Source organism: Lissotriton vulgaris, unplaced genomic scaffold (genome assembly GCF_964263255.1).
Source record: "Lissotriton vulgaris unplaced genomic scaffold, aLisVul1.2 SCAFFOLD_815, whole genome shotgun sequence".
NCBI lineage: Eukaryota > Metazoa > Chordata > Amphibia > Caudata > Salamandridae > Lissotriton > Lissotriton vulgaris.
Genome location: NW_028243422.1, coordinates 685,262 through 707,054, shown reverse-complemented (window position 1 = coordinate 707,054; position 21,793 = coordinate 685,262). Strand labels below are relative to the sequence as shown.

The window sequence follows — 21,793 nt, the reverse complement described above, 5'->3', positions numbered from 1 at the left end:
CTGGCCCTACGCACGGACCGCAATAGTCTTTGTCTAACCACACTGGCTTCTCGCCATATGGGTTTGAGAAATCAAGTACACACATTGCAACACTTTGTTAGAATACAAGCTATCAGAGCAGTGGAGCAAGGTTTTCTTGACTAGTGCATAGAAGAGAACACAGTGTGCTGTTGCACATCAGTGGGCAGGATTGACCTTACGGCAATGTTTGACCTTCCCGAGTGTGGGCGGTGGGGCACATTTCTCAGTTTCTGGTGCAGGGCAGTGACGTGGGTGAAAGAGTCTGGAATAGAACCGAGGAAGTGGAACACTCCTATAGATCTACTTCCTGTAATGATGCTCTCAGGCCATATATTGGATTCTAGCTTTATTAAAGGTAGTACAATTAAATACAGGTGAGTGCCAGGGAGCAGCCGCTATCCAACTCCGCTGCTGTACAACCGCCCCTTCATTCCAAAGATGCAACCATCACATTCAACCTGGCATCATAGCATTCTTACAACAAAGCATGAGCCTTAAAGGCATACACAGTAAAAAGGCAACACAACACTTCCTGGTATGGCCACTGCTCAATTTGTAAATAAGTGCGTGCTAGGGTCTACGGTTGATTAGAGGGGCCCACTACGAATGTGGGGGTCTGAATTATGAGGCTTCCCAGTCCAGCTTCTTTCTACCACCACCATACATTTCCTGTCTCCATGTATCACTCGTTTAAGTTCTTTTTCATCCCGGCTTTATCCCCTTGTCGCCGCCGTTTTACTACTTTTATATTCTTCGTACTTCCTCTCCATTGCCCTCAAAGACTGATGCATTAAAAAGAAACCTCCCATGACTCTTATGTAGAGCACCTGCACAAATTAAGTGCAGAGTAGAGCAGCAGTCTGAAGAAAGTTGACCTCCGGGGGGTGGGGGGGCATTTGTACTTTGATTTGGTCAAATATGTTTTCAACCTCAATGTAGTGATTTGCTCCATAGAATAGTTGAGGGATTTTGAGGAAAGAGGCAAGATATCCAAGTATCCGCTCTTTGGACACCCCGCCTCCCCACCTAATGGAATCCTGGTTGGTCCACTTAGCCTTTCATCACTCACAGGTCCATTATAATGAGAACAGTTGCTGCCAGCGAGCTAAGTTTCTTTCCGTTTATCACCTCCATCATAAATCAGGGTTCTGGGAGATGAACAGAATGTGAGAGCTGAAGCAGACTAACCTTTCCAGCCAGCTCGGTGTTCTGCATACACTTCATGACAGGCATATCAATGTAAGTCACTCATCCAAACCATGCACTCATGAGCATTCTATTACATCACACTCACACAGGCTGGGCAGCAAGGAACTAGGAGACACATGATATAACACAAACCAGACCGCAACAGTCCAAAGTTCTATTTGTTTTCATAGGCTGTTGTTCAATACAGTTGTACCACACAGAATGTTATAGTGCTGTTGACTTAAAACAATGAACTTCTCTTTTTGTGTTAAAAAGCCATTTTTTGTTGCAGATCTTTCTCTTTGCTCCATTCCCCGTAGTTATTTTAAGCTGTAAAATTGTATAAACTATAAATTAATGATGGTGCTGTTGTGCTTAAGCTGATTTATATGTATGTTTATTTAATTGTTTTGGCTGCCGACGTGTTGTACTTTATCATCTTCAGCGGGTTTGAGACACCGTAAGCAGACAGACTTTCATCAAATAAATGTCATAAATCAACACAGCACCACCACATCAGCTTGACTCAGCGCCACCTCAGCATCACTCAGCACCGGCACAGCACCATTTTAGCATCACAGCATCACCTCCGCAGCAGTGCAACACTATCACAGCACCTCCCCAGCATCTGCTCAGCACCAGTCAGTGTCACTCATTACCACTACAGCACCTCATCCCCAGCGCAGCACCACCCCAAGGTAACAAAAATGCTTACAACACTTTATTATAACTTTTCAACATGCTGCACAAGAGCTCCACTGCTCCACAGCATAGCTTGAACACATTTGCAAAGCCAATAGCTCTGGCAAAACACTTATAAGATCCCAAAGGCGAGACCTATTGGCTATGCCAATGCTTGTTAATATTTACAAGGGCAAGATGCATCGTATTTAAAAAGTAGGACATGTGTGTTTACATTTTACATGTCCCAGCAGTGAAAAACTCCAAAAGTCGTTTTTCAGTGCATAGGCCTTTCTTTCCCATAGGCTAACACAGGTTTATCTTATTAAACTTAATAAGATATATCTTCAGTTTGAAACAGATAGAGAAATTGTGTTTGCACTCAAATGACTAAATTTAAAATCCTTTCAAATGGTGAAGTTGAATTTAAAGCTACAATTTGGAAAACATCCCTTTTAGACAGTTATTTTTGTACTTTTACATAAAGTTGTAATTTTTCTGCTCAAACCATTTGTGCCTTTATGCCAGTGTCCTGAGTCACATGGCTGTGATTGGCTCACCTATTGTGGGTTGTGTATTCCTTCCAGACACTGAGCAAAGGATGTGAGGGGAAAGGGCCTTCCTGATAGAATGGCTGGGCAGAAGCTGGACCCTTCCCAAATTACATTTCTGAAGACCCTGCCTGCAGCACACACAAAGGAACTGGACATCAGGCCTGGCCTTGGCTTTGTCACCTGGGCAGTTTAGAGACAAGACCAGGGGACAGGAAAGAACTGAACAAAACTCGTTTTATGGTTGGTCAGGGAATTTCCCCACAAAAAGCTGACACCAGTATGAAATGGGGACCATCTGATGGAATGTTCTGAACACTCCTAGTCGTGTGGAAGATTCAGAAGAAGGACTGCCCTGCTGCTGGAAGAACTGTCCTGATACTGGAAGGACTGCCCGGATACTGGAAGGACAGCCCTGCTGTCTGAAGAAGGGCTGGACCTGCTTGTCTGGATCACAGGCTCCCCAGAGCGACTCCGAGGGTTAGTCGGCTGATCTTCTGTGTGAGCGACACTGACACCACAAGCTTCTAGAGACCTCCCTGCAATTGCCCTGCTGACCAGAACCACCTTGACCTGCCTGGCTGTGCCTACTGCTTTTTTTTTTTTTATATACAAGACATGAGTATAACCCATAGACCAAGTCAGGACTGGGTAGGTAAGATGCAACTAGAGAACAATGTCCTGAAAGGTAAAAAGTTAATAGACTAATCTAGATAGCATGCACATAGCATTACTTAAGTGGAAAAGGAGGAGATTACTCATTTTTCAGTCAAAAGATAATTATTCATCTTTATGTGGTAGCATTAGTTTTAAGGTCGGGCATATACAGTTAAGAACAGCACTGCATTAGAATGTATGACAACCACATAAAACTTGGTGCAGCAAACGTGAAAAAAAGTGCAGGTGGCGACGCAAGTGAAAAGACAGCGTTGTTGGCGCACTGTGCATAAAGTGCAAGCTATTTACAGTGAGTGGCTTAACGGCGCATGTGACATTGTGGTATCACAGTGGGCACAGTTGATTTAATTCGAGTCTGGAGCCACGTAGAAGAAGTGCGCCTATTGGTCAGGCTGTTAGGTCGACGGCGTTTCGATCCAGAGCATTTTGGATCATCTTCAGGACCGGTTGTCTGAATGGGAGAGTGCTGTGAAGGAAGGGAGGAGAGCTTTAAGGAAAGGAACTGAGTTGTTCAGTATAGGAGCAGGTGAATGGGGAGATTAGCGGGGGTTACCTTGAAGGGTCCTGGATGTAATGAACCTGGTGACCCACGAATAGAGGATAACTAGCCAGTGGCCTTCACATCCAACCTTCCCTGGCTTTTACCCCTGCCCTCCTCACCCCCTCCCCATACAGTTACGCGAAATCTCTGACCCACCGGACATTTAGGGTGGACCATATTATTACACCATGTTCAAGTTGTATACTAATTAGAAATGTGTCTCTCGCTAAAGTGTTTTAAAGCTAATTAAGGACTGTTTATTTTAATACACCGTGTTCAAGTTGTATATAAAGCAGAAATGTTTCTCTCCTTATGGTGGTTAATAATCACAAAGTGTTACTATGTAGCACCCGCACACTGTCGCTCAAACGCGAATTCTTATCAATGCTGTTCCTACAAACTCTTGCAAATTCCTTTTCCAAATGGCCGTTAACCTTCCTCTTACATGGTTCTCCACACCGATGACGCTCCACACGTCTACACGCAAGCGGTCTCGCCTGGCCATTTGCCAACAGAGACGCTGCACCCCAGCAACTAATCCCGCCCCTCCGCCCACCCGATACACCAATCCCCGCGGCCCGACACCAACACACCCTTACTGATGTCATTTCCCCGGCCCTAGCCCACGGCCCAATCCCCGCCCAAACGCGGAAGTAAATTGTCCTTCGCCGATCGACTCCCGTTCATATCGGCTGACTTCTGCAACCGCTGACACGAGCTGATTCACTCAGGTAACAATCCCTACGACCCTCACTTCTCCCTAGCTGCACTAATTATGCCGGGGCACCAATGGATATTTATACTTACGCTGCACTCTCCCATTCAGACAACCAGTCCTGAAGATGATCCAAAATGCTCTGGATCGAAACGCCGTCGACCTAACAGACTGACCAACAGGCGCACTTCTACGTGGCTCCAGACTCGAATTAAATCAACTGTGCCCACTGTGATATCACAATGTCACATGCGCTGTTAAGCCACTCACTGTAAATAGCTTGCACTTTATACACAGTGCGCCAACAACGCTGTCTTTTCACTTGCGTCGCCACCTGCACTTTTTTTCACGTTTGCTGCACCAAGTTTTATGTGGTTGTCATACATTCTAATGCAGTGCTGTTCTTAACTGTATATGCCCGACCTTAAAACTAATGCTACCACATAAAGATGAATAATTACCTTTTGACTGAAAAATGAGTAATCTCCTTCTTTTCCACTTGAGTAATGCTATGTGCATGCTATCTAGATTTGTCTATTAACTTTTTACCTTTCAGGACATTGTTCTCTAGTTGCATCTGAGCCTACTGCTGGCCTCTGTCTGAAGCGAGTCCTGATCCACAACAGGTGACCTCAGGTCCTGGACCACTGGCTAGCATGAGTGGAAGCTCCTCCTGCAGAAAAGGTGAAGAGACAGATGTTTTGGGCTCCTCTTGGCTGCAAAGTGATTTGTTTGAGCTGCAAATGGACCACCAATGCAAAGCTCCAGTGGGACTTGACCTTCGCTATGACAACGACCGTTCACGACGACCACCCAATGAGAGGCCGATGCCAACATGAACAGTGCTCATTGCGAGGGATTGAGAAGGTAACTTTCTAGTAGGACTACCTTGGTCCTGTGTCTAATCCTTACTCCATTGCTTTTGGCCTGAACTTGTAACTTTACCTCAGTCCCATCTGACCAGATAACGGCAATTGGCGCTTTGTGTTTCTTGGCGCTATTTCTACTAACAACTTTAAAAATGTATAACTTTAGCTCTGTTCATTGGATTAATGTTGTTTTGATATCATTTTATTTATTCAAACGTCCTCTATTTTTTCTAAAGTGCTTCTGGATTTTATTAGTGTTTTGTTTCCACTTTATTATGGTTTGTGTGCGTCTCTCACCTCCTCAACTAATAACCTAATTTCCTACAGATAGAATAGAGTGAGACCCAGTGAGATCACAGCTTAGTGAGACCACAGGAGACACAGTGACACCTAGTGAGACCACATCAGAATGTACAATACATATGAGGTACAACAGAGAGAGGCCTAATGGGACACAAGAAGCAACGAGAGCACCGGCGGGTACGACAGAGTAAGAGCTCATAAGAATTTTAGGAGGCATACAACAGAGCAAGTCCTTGAGAGGACATGAGATGAAAATAGGGCCAGGCCTCGTGAGACTTTAGGAAGGAACAACAAAGCCAGGTCTTGTGAGACCAGAGAAGGGGCACCTGAGACAAGCCTGGTCAGACTACAGGGGAGTATAACCAAGACAGGACTTGAGATCACTGGAAAGGACAGCAGAGCCAGGTCCCAAGAGACAACAGGAGGAATACGATGGAGCAAAACCAGTGGGACCACAGACAGGTCTTACAACACCACAGGAGGGGAGAGCAAAGCCAGGCCTCAAGAATAGAAGAGGGTACAAGAGAGACAAGGGTGTGAGACTACAAGAGTGGAACAACAGAGTCAGGACGCATGAGATCACAGGATGTCTACAAACATCACACAGATTTTATAGGAATCTGTCCTTCTCTGAAATGGTCCTTACCCTCCAAGCCACTTTCCATATAAAACCTAAATAAATTATCCACAGACCTGTTCTAGGGCCTACTGCTCTCAGATCTGTACCCTCTCCCTAGTTTAATCCCACCCTCTCTCTACCAGTCATGAAGAGATGCCAGTACAAGCTACTTACCCACGCATACGAGGCACTACACAATGAAGGATCTGCGTTCCTCAACCAATGCATGACCTTTCACCAGCCCACCAGGACCCTAAGATCCGGATCCCTCGCCCTAGCTGCCACAAGTTGCATCCACCAGACTAACAGCAGAGGCCGCTCTTTCTCCCATTTGGCAGCCAAGACCCGGAATGACTTCCCCCTGCACCTCAGAGCCTCACTCTCGCTCCAGCAGTTCAGGAAGGACTTTAAAACATGGATGTTCAACCAACAAGAGAAATGGCAGCATCATACGATAGAGCCTCGAGACCCTAACGGGTGAAGGTGCCGCACTCTACAAATCCGGATTGATTGATCATGCCTTGTCGGCTGAAAGGACGTAACCCTGTTTCAACCAAGCCAAACACTCAGAATTGGGGTGGATGTGGACAGTGGGCTCTGGTGACCTGTACCAGCAGAGCTTTGACAGACATGAATCAATGATACTCTCCCGATGGACCCAGAGGCCATCGCGATCCATTGGGGATGCAGACATTCTTCGTCAGCACTGACTATAAGCCACTTGCTCTATTGTTTCCGGGGTCGGCTTCCAAGTATCTCCCCGAGATTGAAAAGTGGATCCACCAGCTATTCAATCCACCTGGATACAACAACTCTGCAGATTAGCAGTTGAGACACCTAGACTGGAAAGCATCACAGAAGAGGCATGTGCTTTGGACACAGAGGTGTAGGTCATGATGGTGATGGAACAATCTTGTCCCCTCCTGATGTTCCAGGAAGACATTGTGACTGCCATGAACACCAAAGATTACCTTCAGCTAGCCATCCAGCCATCCGGTCAAGCAAATATACACAACTGAGTGATGACCTAACTAACACACTCGTCAAGTATTAACATCATTATATAATGTCAGGAATGACCTAATCTCATCATCAAGACAATCAAACTGTGATCCTGCAAGCGTCGGCAATGCAAGAGTACAACTGGCTCATGAGGACGATCAAGGGAATGTGAAAACAAAACCTAGACTGCACAGAGGTATGGCTCCTGCATTTGGATGACCTTGTGGGGAACATAGTGAAAGAATGCTCACTCTGCCGAGCATCGAGCAGGCCGGAGCCCTCACTGCCCACTATCAGAGCACATCCTGACTACTCCTTGGGTCTGAATGAGTGTTGATTTTGGGATTTTACCTGACAGGCGGCATGCACTGATGGACCTGAACAATTACTCAAAGTATCAAGAATTCCAATAGAGAGGGCCACGTCAGCAAAGTAAATAATACCAGAGCTTGAAAAATAACTGTTAATCCTCATCACCGCTAGTGAATTAATAACAGACAATGGATCATCATTTCAGAGACAATAAACGGTTGATTACCTGAAACAGTTTCACATGAAAAATACAAAAGTGACACCGTGAGGCCCAGGCAAACAAAGAGGCAACACGGTTATGCGAACCCTTGCGAAAGTAATGCAAATTGGTCTTGCAGAACATCAGAGCATTGATCAAGGCATCTACTCATTCTTGCGGGTTTACTTGCTGATGCCTCAAACCATGACGGAACAAGCTCCAAGCCAACTGCACATGGAGGGAACGGTGGCAGACATCATTCCCCACCATCCAAGGGGGACACCAACCCCAGGAGATGTATTTATTTATTTTTGACATTTGAAGAACGCACTGTAACCCTATGGGCTTCCTGGTGCTAAGACAACATACGGACCAGACACCGCTAGGCAGATACTGAGTACAGAGTTAGAGACTCAGGGGGCGGGCCATCATGGCTAGGAGAATCAAGGATAAAAATGAAGCCCATTGAAGACATAGCGTCAGTCACTCTGATCTGTGCCCGAACTATCTGATGCTAGTCAAGGACTGTCAACCGAGAAGCAAGTTCTGACTCCCCGATGAACTGAGTCCATGGAGGATCACTCTAGTTAAGAGGCTATGGAGACGGCAAAATAAGGACTGAGGAGGTAACAAGAAACATGTCCTTCTTTTGTAGGCTTCAAAGCTTGTTTACCTCCCCAAAGAGTCTGGGCTCCGGGAAGAGCATGAGGATCTCGTTCCCGATGATGGCAACCGACTTGAGAGGTCCCCACGACGCAGAGATCACCTAAACCCTGTCACAGCCAGTAATTCTCCTGACCGAAAGTGTTCAGGCACCTGAGGCAGGTGAGGACAGAGGAGAAGTAAGTGAAATGGAGCTGAAGGATAAGATGGGGGCTTCTCAGATGCAATCTGATCATCACAGGCACCATTTCCAGGTGAATCCGGACATCGCTCAGGCTACAAATCCCATGAGCAACTGACTGTTTGAAACTAGAGCCAGGCTATGCTGGGCTGCTGTTGCTGTTTGTTGTTGAAGTTTTGTAGGAATGTAATACTGATGGTGCTAATGTGCATGCACAGTACCATGGTTCAGGCCCTTCCAGAAGCCAGAGGTCACCTTTGGATCTGGGCCCCTTCATTAAATCCAGGGTGATATCCATGATAAAATAAAAACTGCTTAGGCCTCCAAATCTGGATCTTGTATACTTTCAATTTCAGTGCCACAATGCAACATCCATTGGACTTCTCTCCAGAGTTCCGAGTGTTTCTCTCAGAAGTGTTGTGCCAGGTGTGCGCGAAATCCTCTCCCTGGTTGCAAGTAGTGGGCCATGTGGCCGTGCAGTTACACTTGTACTCAGGAATGTTAATAAAGATTTCCGAAGCACACAGCTGCTCCCAGAAGAGGGTTGTCTGGCGCTGGTCACAGGTAAGATGACAGCAGAAGAAGGCAGGCTAGGCTAAAGAGGAGTTGCTTCTGAAAACTTAAGTGGTTTTGAGTCTTTCTTAGCGAAGATGGCAACGAGTTCCATAGGGTTGGGGCAAGGACATGGAAAGAGCTTCCGCCCATTCAAGCTCTTCAGTGACAGGGTGCAGAGGCCAGATTCTAGTCTACTGAGCGCAAGGCTCTTATAGTGGAATAAAATTACGTCAGAGCAGCAAGACTAGGAATCTCGCTTCTCTACTGAATTCTCAAGGAGACACACGCGTTCTATATTTTAAATCTTGTTCACATATAAATGTTGGCCTGCAGTAAACAGTTTATTCGTCACATGCCACTCAATCTTCATCACCTTGCACCTTTTTGGGCCACAACAGTTTAACAGTCAGGCTGCACATTCCTTGTGAAACTGACTGGAACCTCAGTTCTTGGATCAGTGCTGAAACCATGTGCTATTATTTTATGTGGTGTCCACCGCCATCTTTAATTGTTTCATTAAGTGATCCAGAAGGTGTGTATCCGTACTAGCTTTGGGGAGACTGCTTTGTTAGTTACACAACAGAATACATCATTGGGATGTACAATGTCTCACTGAACTCTGTTAATAATGAGTTAGCAAGACCAGCCAGTAAACAGGCAGCACATATGTGTGCGTCACCTCATGATAAAGGTTTGGAAACTAATTTACAGGTTTAAGGATTGACCGGAGGCCCGTGGAAGGATCCCTCGGGAATGGAGACACTCCACAGGAAATTGAAATGAGAGGGGCAGTCTCTGCAGGTGAGGGAAGGTGGCTGAGAGGACTGGAGTCCGCCCCTTCCCCACAGGAACCAAGATGTGTGGGGACAGACACCCTGGCCAAAGGTGTGGCCGTGATGCAATAGCTGCAAACAAATGTCTCTTTAACTTATTTAGAATTGAAAAATAACAATGATTCTATGCCCCCGGAGCATATCCTATGTTTTCATTGGTGTACGACAGGACGCTGAGCCACTGGTGTTTATTGTTTGAATCTGTGCTGTTACCAAAAAATGATAAAGACCTTGAAATAAATTATTGGAATGAGGCTTTGGAAGACATACAAGGACGTCTTGGAGGATTTGAAGAAAGATTTGGTGCCTGGAATGAGTGGTCAGTGACCTGGGCAGAGGGTTGAAATGAGACTTTTAAAGAATCAAGAGGATGCTTCGGACTGGAGGGAGGTCACTGCAGACCGGAGAGAGATGTTTTAGGATTAGGAGCAGATCTGAGGATTACAATGAGGTTTATGAGAACTGGACGAGACCTCTTCTAATTAGAGGGAATTTACTAATGAATGAGGCCTGAACAAGCCTTTAACTACATTTCAATGCTGTTTGGAGGCACTGAAGGGATGTTTTGAAGACTGTTGAAGTTTCCAGAATGTGCATTAGTTTTTTGTGTGTTCAGGGTACTTTTCTAAGGACTTCAGGTTAGTTTTATAGATACAAATATGTTTTGTGAGGACCACAGCTAATTTCTGTAGCAATTCTATCGAGACTGAAAGGAGTTTTCTGATGATACAAGGGAGTTTTCAGAGGACTTAGAAAGTTTTCAGAGGAATCAAAGGTATTTCTGACGACGTAAGGTTTTGTTTGAGGATACAAAGTGATTTTATGAGGATCTGAACGTTTCCTACCACTTTGTGTGAGCTCAGAAGGGGCATTTACACACTGCAGCAGTGAGACCTGCTCCTTACACACTGAGAGGAGAATAATAAACCAATCTTACCTGCTTAGGGTGCTTCTGACATCCTGCAAAACAGAGAAACAAACACAGTGAAATCAGTTTCAAGAGCAAATGTTAAAGTTATGGCAGTATTTTTACGGGTGAAACACATCTATCTATGGTTGGAAAACAGTGACTGGGGGTCACATGACAGCACATTTTTTGTCATCGCATGACTAAGCACAAAATGCGACATTCTGAATGATGTCAAATGACAAAGCAGAAACTGATATTCTGAATAGTAATGACATATCACAGCATCATTCTGAACTGAATCACAAAACACAGCACATTCTGATAATCTGAATAGGGTCACTTGACACATTGTATGATGTTCTAAACAGGGTCACATGCTTGGGCATCATTAAGGGCTTGCCAGGGGTCGCAGCTGGGACTCTGGGCTGCCCCTTGTGACCCGTGACACTGGTTGTGCGACCCCTGGCTGGCTTCAGAGGTAGCAAAATCAGGGCCAAGAAGACAGAGTAGGCTCGCCCTTATGGGAGTCGTGCTCCACCTATGTTTTCTTCCAATGTTTTATTACATTAATAGTGAATATTCTGCTACTGAAGTCAGTCCTCATTGTCGATCACGGTGCTCCATGTTTTATTATACTAATAGTATTACAGGTTCATATCAGTACAAGGATTCAAATATACTGTGAGCGTGTCCTCATTAGAACTAGAGAATAACTCTAAGAGAGTATGTAACCTATTGAAGAAATAATTGGGAAAAACCTTGGGTTCAATGTTTACAATCACAAAACATGTGTTGGCTGCAGTGGCTATACTGATTCACAGCAAATGACCACACATTGATGACCACCCTCAGAGGACCAGCATTTGTGATATAATGCTCTGTGACATCAGGGCTTTTAAGAAGAGCTGAACGTGGGACTACTGTAGTAATTCATGACCATCAATGGTTGAATGGGATTCAGAATGTGTCAAAGATAAATAACTTTCTAAAAAACATTGCATTTGATATATATTAAAAAAAATATTCGTTTGTTATTCACGTTTCTCTGAAATTCTACAATCTTTGAGAGTACTGCTCCCAATATTGTCTATTGCTGGGGTCTCCAACCATTTCTGTAATAGGAGTAATTTAGGATTGAAGAAAAGCACCCGAGCTACTATTATTTGTGTTGCAACAGTGACCACGTCTGACAAGATTACAGTAGTGATCATCCCATGCACGATTACCAGCAATTTGAAATGCCTCTGAATGAGTCTACATGGCACCGCTCACCAACATCGTCCGATAACACGACCTCAACATCATCTCATAGACCGATGACACCCAGCTGATCCTTTCCCTCGCCAAGGACCCTGCCAAAACTAACCTCCACAAAGGAAAGAAAGCCGTCACAGAATGGATGAAGAACAGTCCCCTGAAACTGAACTCTGTCAAGATGGAGGTCATCATCCTCGGCTCCACCTCCTCCACCTGGGTCGACTCCTGGTGGCCGGCCATGCTGGGAGCTGCACCGACAACCACTGACCACACACACGACCTGGGGTTCATCCTTGACTCAACACTATCAATGACCTGGCTAGTCAACGCCGTCTCCTCCTCCTGCTTCAACACCCTCTCCTCCTCCTGCTTCAACACCCTCCGCAAGCTTCGCAGGATCTACAGATGGATCTGTGAAAGTTGAAGAAATTGATGTACATAGACAGCATTCATTCCCCTTCTTCTCTCACTCCTCTCCCTGTGAGCACCATGAATACTGTAAACTATTGGCCGTATCACTCTGCCAGTGAGAGCCCCTACCCCTATACGTATGTACAGCCAGTTTAGGCACCATGGCCTTTTACCCATTGAGATCCCCGGTTTCCCTCCTGCGCGTATCTTAACCCCCCCCCCTCTCTCATGCATAGACCATGAAACCCTCTCCCTCTGCGCGACCCTGCTGTGAAAGGCAACTCTCCCACTTGACTCGCACAAAACCCCCCATTCCTTCTTGAAGAGGCATCCTTCGCCTTAGCTGACGTAGCCCTCCCCAGCTGCACCTGGCTGCCCCCGCTCTCTCATGTACGGGTCATAGGATCTCTCTCTCTCTCTCTCTCTCTCTCTCTCTCTCTGCGTGACTCTGTCCCTGTGTCCACCCTGGTTACCCCTCCCTTCTCCTCACATGGGCAAGTCATAAACCTTTTTCTTCTGCAAGGCCCTGTCCTTGAGAGTCACGGGCGCGCCTGACCAACACCTCCTCCCCTTCCATGAATGCCCCTCTGTTGACAAGCCTCCCCTCCGCTCTCGATTGTCCACGCGGCATGAATACCACTCCTTGATGACCCCTTCCCCCGAGTCCGGCTGACCATACATGTCCGAGGCCATCGCCTAAGCCAGGAGATACCATTTACTGCCCTTATTGTATGAAGTCACTCCTCCTCAAGAGACCCACTATTGATCCTAGCCACCCCACCCCCTGGGCTATGATCAGGCGTACACATCCTACGAAACACTCAACTGCGTGATTACCCTCCCCTCTTATCAGCAGGTCAAGGGTCCCCATTGTGAATGTATGTGGGGTAGGATCACCACGAGGATTATAGGGATGTCTTTCTTTTGCGTCATACAGTCCTGATTGTGTTATCGAGTGTTCTGTAGGGTATAAAAGCAAGAGTCTCAGCTCACTTGTTAGAGCACCTCCCGAAAGACACTGTGTTTCGTGTCCGAAATGACTGGCTCTCCTCATGAGAAATAAACTCTGTTCTTGATTCCTGCTACCAGCGCCCGTCTCTTTATTTGGTAATTATTCAACATGGGAACTAAGAGGCGGTTTGCGCCAGCGGCCTGGGCATCGATAGGATTACGGGCTCGTTTTCTACAATTGGCGTCCCAACGCGGGGCCCATCAGTGACATAAGGTTCGGTAAGAGAGATCCAGACGAAGAAGTGAACATCTAAATGATCGGGGCATGCCTGCCTTGAGAGGGCCCTCGCCCGGCTGCCGATCGACAGAACTTCACCAATTCTGAACTGACCTCTCTTGAGTGACCTATTGTCCTGACTGGAATCCCACAGGAATGCTACATGGAGTAAGAGAACGATCGGGCGCTGGAGGAGGAAGTCAAAGAACTGTCCGTATGGTCCGGTCCGGGTAAGATTAAGTAGGGCGTTCTTACGCCTGATTGGTAGGGTGGTTCTATCCACCTGATTGATTGATTGTTTGTATTGAAAATCGGTATTTGTATACCGAAATTGTTGGTATTGGTTCATTTAGCTTTAAAGGCTACTTGACATATTGGTTCTCTTCTGAGAACGAGACATTCTCTGTTTGCAAACAGCGGCGAATAGGAACGTCGTCCCTCTTTGCAGATAGAGAAGGGTAGGTAATGCAGACTTTTGTCCCCGGTATTAATCCGTCGTGCCTACTTTTCTCCCCACTGAATTGTTTGAAGTCGATTAATAATCGATTGTTGTTCTTTGAGAATTGTTTGAAGTCGATTAATAATCGATTGTTGTTCTTTGAGATCTTCCCTGTCTACAAACTGAGACGAGTAGAAATATTCTGTCTTCCTTTTTGGATAGCGAAGGGCAGGTAATGCAGACATTTGTCCCCGTTGTAATCCGTCATGCCTGTTTTTCTCCCCACTGATTGGTTGGTTGCCTGGACATTGTTGTTCCAGGAATTGTTTCGTTTGAGGTATTTTCTACTTGCAAACAACGTGGAATAGAAATATTCTATCTAGTCTTTGCAAGTAGTAAAGGGTAGGTTATGCCCCTTTGTGAATTCGTCAGTCCTACCCACTCCCCACTGTTTGGGGGGTAGCTCGCATGGTCCGCCCAGGAGACTACCCTTATGGAGGACATATGCTCCCCGCTCATGGGCCATTTAGTGGAAGTAGATAATCTGGTCCGTCCAGGAGGCTACCCTAGTAAATGGAAGTACATCGCTCGGTCTGTCCAGGATGATACCCTAATGAAGGAATATATGTTCCCCTTTTGATCGATAATCTCGTTCCACCCCGGACCATTTATTGGAGGGAACTCGTCTGGTCCGTCCAGAAGTACCCCCTAGTGAAAAGGACACATAAAAAATATGAAGTGATCACCGTTCCCTACTAACAGAAAACTTTAGCTCGAAACACGCTAAGGAAGAGAAAGAAAAATAAAAAGAAATCAGGCTAAGTCAGTAACCCCCTGATGAGCTTTTGACTTCACTAAAAATAAGAAACATTAGAAATAGTTCGTAATAAGAAATATGAAATGGCGAAAAGTTTTGACAGCAAAAAATAGCCACGAGGTAGCTAGGCTCTACTGCCTGTTCCTGCTCCCAACATGTCTGCCTCATTGCCCGCCACGCCCAAATAACGGTCACATGAAATAGACACAATCCAATAGGTACCTACCCCCATTCCGGAAGCTCCCGAAGTGCAACAGGTCCGCGGTTACGCCCATCCGGAAGGCGAGGCCTCGAGGCACGAGGGGCTCGCCTGACCACGGTCGGGAGGAGATGATGTTGGGCAGGCGGTCCAAAGAATGGCAGAGTCCTCTCCTTCTCTCCTCTTCCGCTGCCCTGCAGGCCACGGGGGGGGGCTGTCTTGCCTCAGCCACCGACCACCCCCCCCCCCTTCTGTCTCTCGCCTGGTCCGACCCACGAAGAAGGCCGAAGCCAAAGGCGAGAATGGCGGCAAATCAAGTAGTCCCGCCACATGTCAAATTCCTGGATAGTTACAGGTAGTGCCGCCACATGTCGACGCCTGGACAGTTCCAGATAGTCCCGCCACATGTCAAGAGAAGAGGGGGGGCTGTCTTGCCTCAGCCGCCGACCACCCCCCCCATCTTCAATAGCCAGCACGGCCAATATCGAAGCGACGGAGCCGAGGAACGGCGCGGGGTCGCTGGAAGGGGGAGGTGACGCGAACGAGCCTCCCCCACCTCCCTCCAAGTGGAGGCTTCCAGCGACACCCCAATGCTCTTACTTAAAGAGGGTCAACATCATAAAGCGGTCTTCTGCCCAGGACGGGCACACGCTCCATGCCTTCTCCCCTCAACCTTGAAGATTCTATAAGAGCCGGGGGGCACCCCGATCCCTCCGCATGGGTGCCCCCGCCCCCTTCACTGGGAACCACGACTCCGGTGCAACTCCTGCCGGCACCAGCCTCGGATTGGAAATGGCTAAAATGCAGCCGCGGCACGGACTTGTTCAGTTCCGGAGGAACGCCAGGATGACCCGGTAGGAAAATTGTTGCCGCCCTCCCCACTCTTTGACTCATGGTCCATATTTGTTAGACTGTTAACCACATAGCACAAAACTTTTTGAACTGCCAACGGAAAGTTCTGGGCCAACCATACGAGACTAGAGACACTCTGACTGTGCTGGAACTTGCCTGACCCCACCCAAAATGGCGCCGCCACAAAATGAAACGTATTTGAATAAACCTTGTTGCACCCTGATTGCGCAGCTTGTTGCCCCGAGATCTATATGCAGTTTTTGGATAATGAAAGTAGATATGAAGGACGTTGAGTATGTGCTTGGATAATGAACTGACTTAGGGTGGGTACTGATTATGATTTGGAAAATGAATTGGTGTAACTTAGATAACGAATGAGTATTGGATAATGAATTTATGAATTAATTAAAAATGAATTCTTGACATGCATCATGCTTGCTCTGTAAGGAATTTTTAATACGATTTTATTGCACTGCTGCACTTTATGTAATGAACTGCCACCAATTTCGTTTATTAAAAGTATTTTGAAAAAGAAAGCATGGTTGTAGCAGCTGCATTAATGAGTTTTGGATGCCTTACTACTGTGAGCGAAGAGTAAGTATGATAAAGGATGTAGATCAAAAGGGATCAGATATTTAGCAGCTACATTATGTGCCACAAGCAGCCGGAAAAGTGTTTCAGACACCCTTAAAATGATACCACAGAAATGCCACCTGACTGTCACCCTTGCACCCGATAAAGAGGGTTACGACCAAGTAGCTCATGTAGATACGCAGATCGTCAATGATTATCTATCTGACACCACTGGTCCCGCTGGGCTTAAACGCCGAGATGGCAAGGGAATGCAGTACGAGGAGATAGGGCGAGTATGCGGTAGGTAAAAACATTTTTGGACTACTACATGCTGATGTGCTTTGAATGCTGCCCCCCACCCCTTCTTTCCTCCCTTCTGCAGGTCACGTCAGAACGTCGGCTGAAGTGTGGAAGAGCGACGATCGGACCACCGACAAAAAAGGGAAAGAGGGAATATGTGTGTAGTCGTTATAACGATAAAGTTTTTAAATGACGTAGACTTAACACGACTGTTCCTCCTTAGGACATAGCGACTGAGAGGATGGACTGACATAGAAACTGGACAGGTACTGAATGACGAAAAATTGACTAGAAATGACGTGTTAAATAATGTAACTGGACGTTTGACTAGGTAGGGAAAGGACAAAGAAAAATTATACGGGTAAGGGTTGCCACGGCACCACCCGTCTAGGAAGTTAGAAATGTTGCTGATGTTCAAAATGCACTACCCCCTTTCTCACACTCTTATAGATATAGCCAAGCTGTCCGACTGTTCTCCCGATCAATACTTGCCGTTGCCTCAGCCTGGAGAACTTCCCACCAAAGGAAGGAACTGAAAATGGTTTAAGATCCAGCCATGGGTAACTAGCACGACCAGGTTAATTACTGATCGACCAACCGAGGTGTGAGTATTGGTAATTGGGAACGCTCGCAGGCGTGACAAGCAAGAAGGGAAAGGGGGGAAGGGTAGAAAGAACTAAGCACGTAGATAAAATAGGATAGTAAAGATACGTAGGATACATATATAAAAACAGATCCTGTAGGCTAACAATTGTTTCCTGTCTTGTCGTGAATGTCTCGTATATGTGTAATACATGTGCCGTCTTCCCTGTCTGAGTTTGTGTGTGTGTAATGTACGAATTTATGTCTTCCCTCTGTCTGTATCTGCGTGTTACCTGACCTTTGCTGTTCCGTGTTGTGAGCGCACTAAATGACCTATTTTTGTACACGTCTCTCTCTCTCTCTCTCTCTCTCTCTCTCTCTCTCTCTCTCTCCCTACATGTCACACGTGTACCGAATGGCTCGTTTAGATTGCGGACGACTCTCACTCTCTATGAGAGTCTCCCTATTTTCTCTCCCTCTTTTTGGTAAAATTGTGCCCCACCGGCACCAGTCTGATTTGATACATATTGAACGCGAAGGTGTTCAGCGAAATTGACCGAAACTAAAATGATTGTATCTCGCCATATTACTGCCTCTCCTTTCTGCAAAATGAATGAACCTGAATTGGCTGAGAAGGAAAGGACAGGTAAGACGACTAAAGTCCCCCAAATCTGGCCATTTATAGGGGAACTGTATGTCAATGGCACCTTATGTCTGTTCTTCAGAGACGAACGCCAACGTCTAGATTGAACCCCCAACGCCCAGATTGCCCCACCCCTTTTTTTGCACCCAAGCGCAAGCGCCCGAAGCATCCCCGCCCCATTTTTGATAGACCCCAGTTGCTGTCCCGAATATAAACATGATGACCAGGAGTAGCTGTTGGCCCCCGAGAAAACACTGTTTTACCTGACTGTCGATGATGGCACCCCCCGCCCTGTCTGAAAATGTTAGCCAGTCCTGAAGGGAAATGCTCCGTAATATTGAATATGATATAACGCACAGTTGATGGGAATATCATTTATCCTCACTTGAGTTATAAAGAGGACAATGAATAAACCTGCCATAAACTCAGTAGGAATGCTGACACATGCACTGCTTGGTAATGGACCTCTGACTGTGACCAATGAGCGTATCTCCCAAATGCGTAGAATTGAGGGAGGAATTCACATGCGTAGATACCTTCTTCTGCCATTTCTCTAAAACCTTGTCTTGTACCTATTCAAAGATTCACGATCACCGAAGGAGATGGGTCAGATGTGACGTACAGCCTGGCTGCGGATCTTGGGACTCGTGTGACCTCGACCAAAGGCGGAGCCGCAGAGCAACAGGATACGGGACGAGACCGCGATTTCAACGTGGAAAATGGAAAACGGTGGGCCGCCTCGAAGCCCCCCCGCCTGCTAACCCACGTGTGCCTGGAGTCTCCGTCCCCCTTCCTTGGGCCTGATTGATGGGCCTGCCTGCTTGTTATCCTTTGCTCCCTTGGTCCCTTTTGTGTGTCCCAGGAACTCTGACCCAACTCCGCCCTCTCACCTATCGACTATTTGAACGACACTCACCCTCTTTTCCACGTGACTTTTTGCCAAGGGAAAGAACCGCATTCCACTGGGAATAGGGTGCTGCCATAGAACTATGGGTGCCGAGCATAAGGCGCCACCAACCGGATTATTTAGGGAACAGGACTGTGGTCTAACAGCAGAGGACTGACCGCACCCTGCAACGCGTAAGGATAAGAACCGAGCTGGACCTATAGCTCCACCGCCGGTGCTCAACAGCGCCAACGAAAGTACTCGGACTAGAGCCTACCAGTGATGGCTCACTGACAAAAAGACACTGTGGCGAAGAAATATTGTGTATTGAACTGAATTCCGCTCTCAACTACCTGGTCAAAACTGTTCATTGGTCACATTTTTTAAGTCAGAAAGATTTTTGCTATGTAGTGCGTTTAATTGCTAGGAACTCAATGAAAAGGTAATTTCCTATGTACTGCATTCTGCCCATCACCTTAACTGTCTATGATTGTACGCCAAATGTTAGTATCGACAAAATGCTGATTCATCGACGATACCTGTCTACCTGTAAACCCATCGATGGCAAAAATGACTGCTGTCATGTAAAAAGGGGCGACTGTGAAAGTTGAAGAAATTGATGTACATAGACAGCATTCATTCCCCTTCTTCTCTCACTCCTCTCCCTGTGAGCACCATGAATACTGTAAACTATTGGCCGTATCACTCTGCCAGTGAGAGCCCCTACCCCTATACGTATGTACAACCAGTTTAGGCACCATGGCCTTTTACCCATTGAGATCCCCGGTTTCCCTCCTGCGCGTATCTTAACCCCCCCCCCCTCTCTCATGCATAGACCATGAAACCCTCTCCCTCTGCGCGACCCTGCTGTGAAAGGCAACTCTCCCACTTGACTCGCACAAAACCCCCCATTCCTTCTTGAAGAGGCATCCTTCGCCTTAGCTGACGTAGCCCTCCCCAGCTGCACCTGGCTGCCCCCGCTCTCTCATGTACGGGTCATAGGATCTCTCTCTCTCTCTCTCTCTCTCTCTCTCTCTCTGCGTGACTCTGTCCCTGTGTCCACCCTGGTTACCCCTCCCTTCTCCTCACATGGGCAAGTCATAAACCTTTTTCTTCTGCAAGGCCCTGTCCTTGAGAGTCACGGGCGCGCCTGACCAACACCTCCTCCCCTTCCATGAATGCCCCTCTGTTGACAAGCCTCCCCTCCGCTCTCGATTGTCCACGCGGCATGAATACCACTCCTTGATGACCCCTTCCCCCGAGTCCGGCTGACCATACATGTCCGAGGCCATCGCCTAAGCCAGGAGATACCATTTACTGCCCTTATTGTATGAAGTCACTCCTCCTCAAGAGACCCACTATTGATCCTAGCCACCCCACCCCCTGGGCTATGATCAGGCGTACACATCCTACGAAACACTCAGCTGCGTGATTACCCTCCCCTCTTATCAGCAGGTCAAGGGTCCCCATTGTGAATGTATGTGGGGTAGGATCACCACGAGGATTATAGGGATGTCTTTCTTTTGCGTCATACAGTCCTGATTGTGTTATCGAGTGTTCTGTAGGGTATAAAAGCAAGAGTCTCAGCTCACTTGTTAGAGCACCTCCCGAAAGACACTGTGTTTCGTGTCCGAAATGACTGGCTCTCCTCATGAGAAATAAACTCTGTTCTTGATTCCTGCTACCAGCGCCCGTCTCTTTATTTGGTAATTATTCAACATGGGAACTAAGAGGCGGTTTGCGCCAGCGGCCTGGGCATCGATAGGATTACGGGCTCGTTTTCCACAGATCCCCACCGAACCCAGAAGGACGGTCACCCAAGCCCTCGTCAGCCGCAGGTTGGACTACGGCAACGCCCTCTATGCAGGAATCACAATCAAACTCTAGAGAAGACTTCAACGCATAGAGAATGCTTCCGCTCGCCACATCCTCAACATACCCCTCCACAGCCACATCACTGCCCACATGAGACCTGCAATGGCTCCCCGTCAACTAGAGGATCACCTTCAAGCTCCTCACCCAAGCTGACAAAGCACTCCACAGCACTGGACCAACATACCTCAACAAACGACTCACTTTCTACACCCCCAACTGCCAGCTTCGCTCCGCAGACCTCGCCCTTGCAACCGTTCCTCGCATCCACTGATCAACCACCAGCGGTAGATCATTCTCCCACTTCATTCTCCCACCTCGCTGCCAAGACATGGAACCCCCTCCCCATCCACCTGCGACAGACCCAGGACCTGCTGACCTTCAGGAGCCTTCTCAAGATCTGGCTGTTCAAGCAGTAGCGACAACCCCCCATATTCCCTCCCCCCAGCTCCTTGAGACCCTCACGAGTGAGTAGCGTGATCTACAAATGATTGATAGATGGATTGATACATGACGGCCATAGGCGCAATGCTCCTCTTTATGGTAATAATATTAATAATACTTCTCTCCAAAGCTGCATGAGTAATACATGAGAGTCACAGGTGCAATGCACCGGCCCATTGCCCATGGTAATAATATTAATATTAAGTCGCTCCAAAGCAGCAGGAGTAATACAGGACTGCCATAGGTGCAATGCCCCCGGGCCATGGTAATAATATTAATAATACGTCCCTCCAAGGCTGCATGAGTAGTACATGACGGCCATAGGTTCAATGCCCACTGTTATCAGATAAACCAAACGCATAGGACCCTTTGACGTTCATCAACAGGTCATGGGCCATCGTCCTTGATGACACAAGAGGTTAACCAACAGGTCAGGTATCATCTTCCTGTATTTAAAAGATAGGCTACA

General features: G+C 47.0%; 1 protein-coding gene across 1 annotated transcript in view; it reads right to left on the bottom strand.

Annotated features, from left to right (window-relative positions):
* The window catches only part of LOC147668407 (E3 ubiquitin-protein ligase TRIM39-like), a 321,248-nt gene that overhangs the window by 122,223 nt on the left and 177,232 nt on the right, over window positions 1–21,793 (bottom strand). Inside the window, exon 5 of the mRNA XM_086948575.1 lies at window positions 10,849–10,871. Coding sequence (XP_086804701.1) covers window positions 10,849–10,871 — 23 coding nt within the window. The remainder of the gene's footprint in view (window positions 1–10,848; window positions 10,872–21,793) is intronic.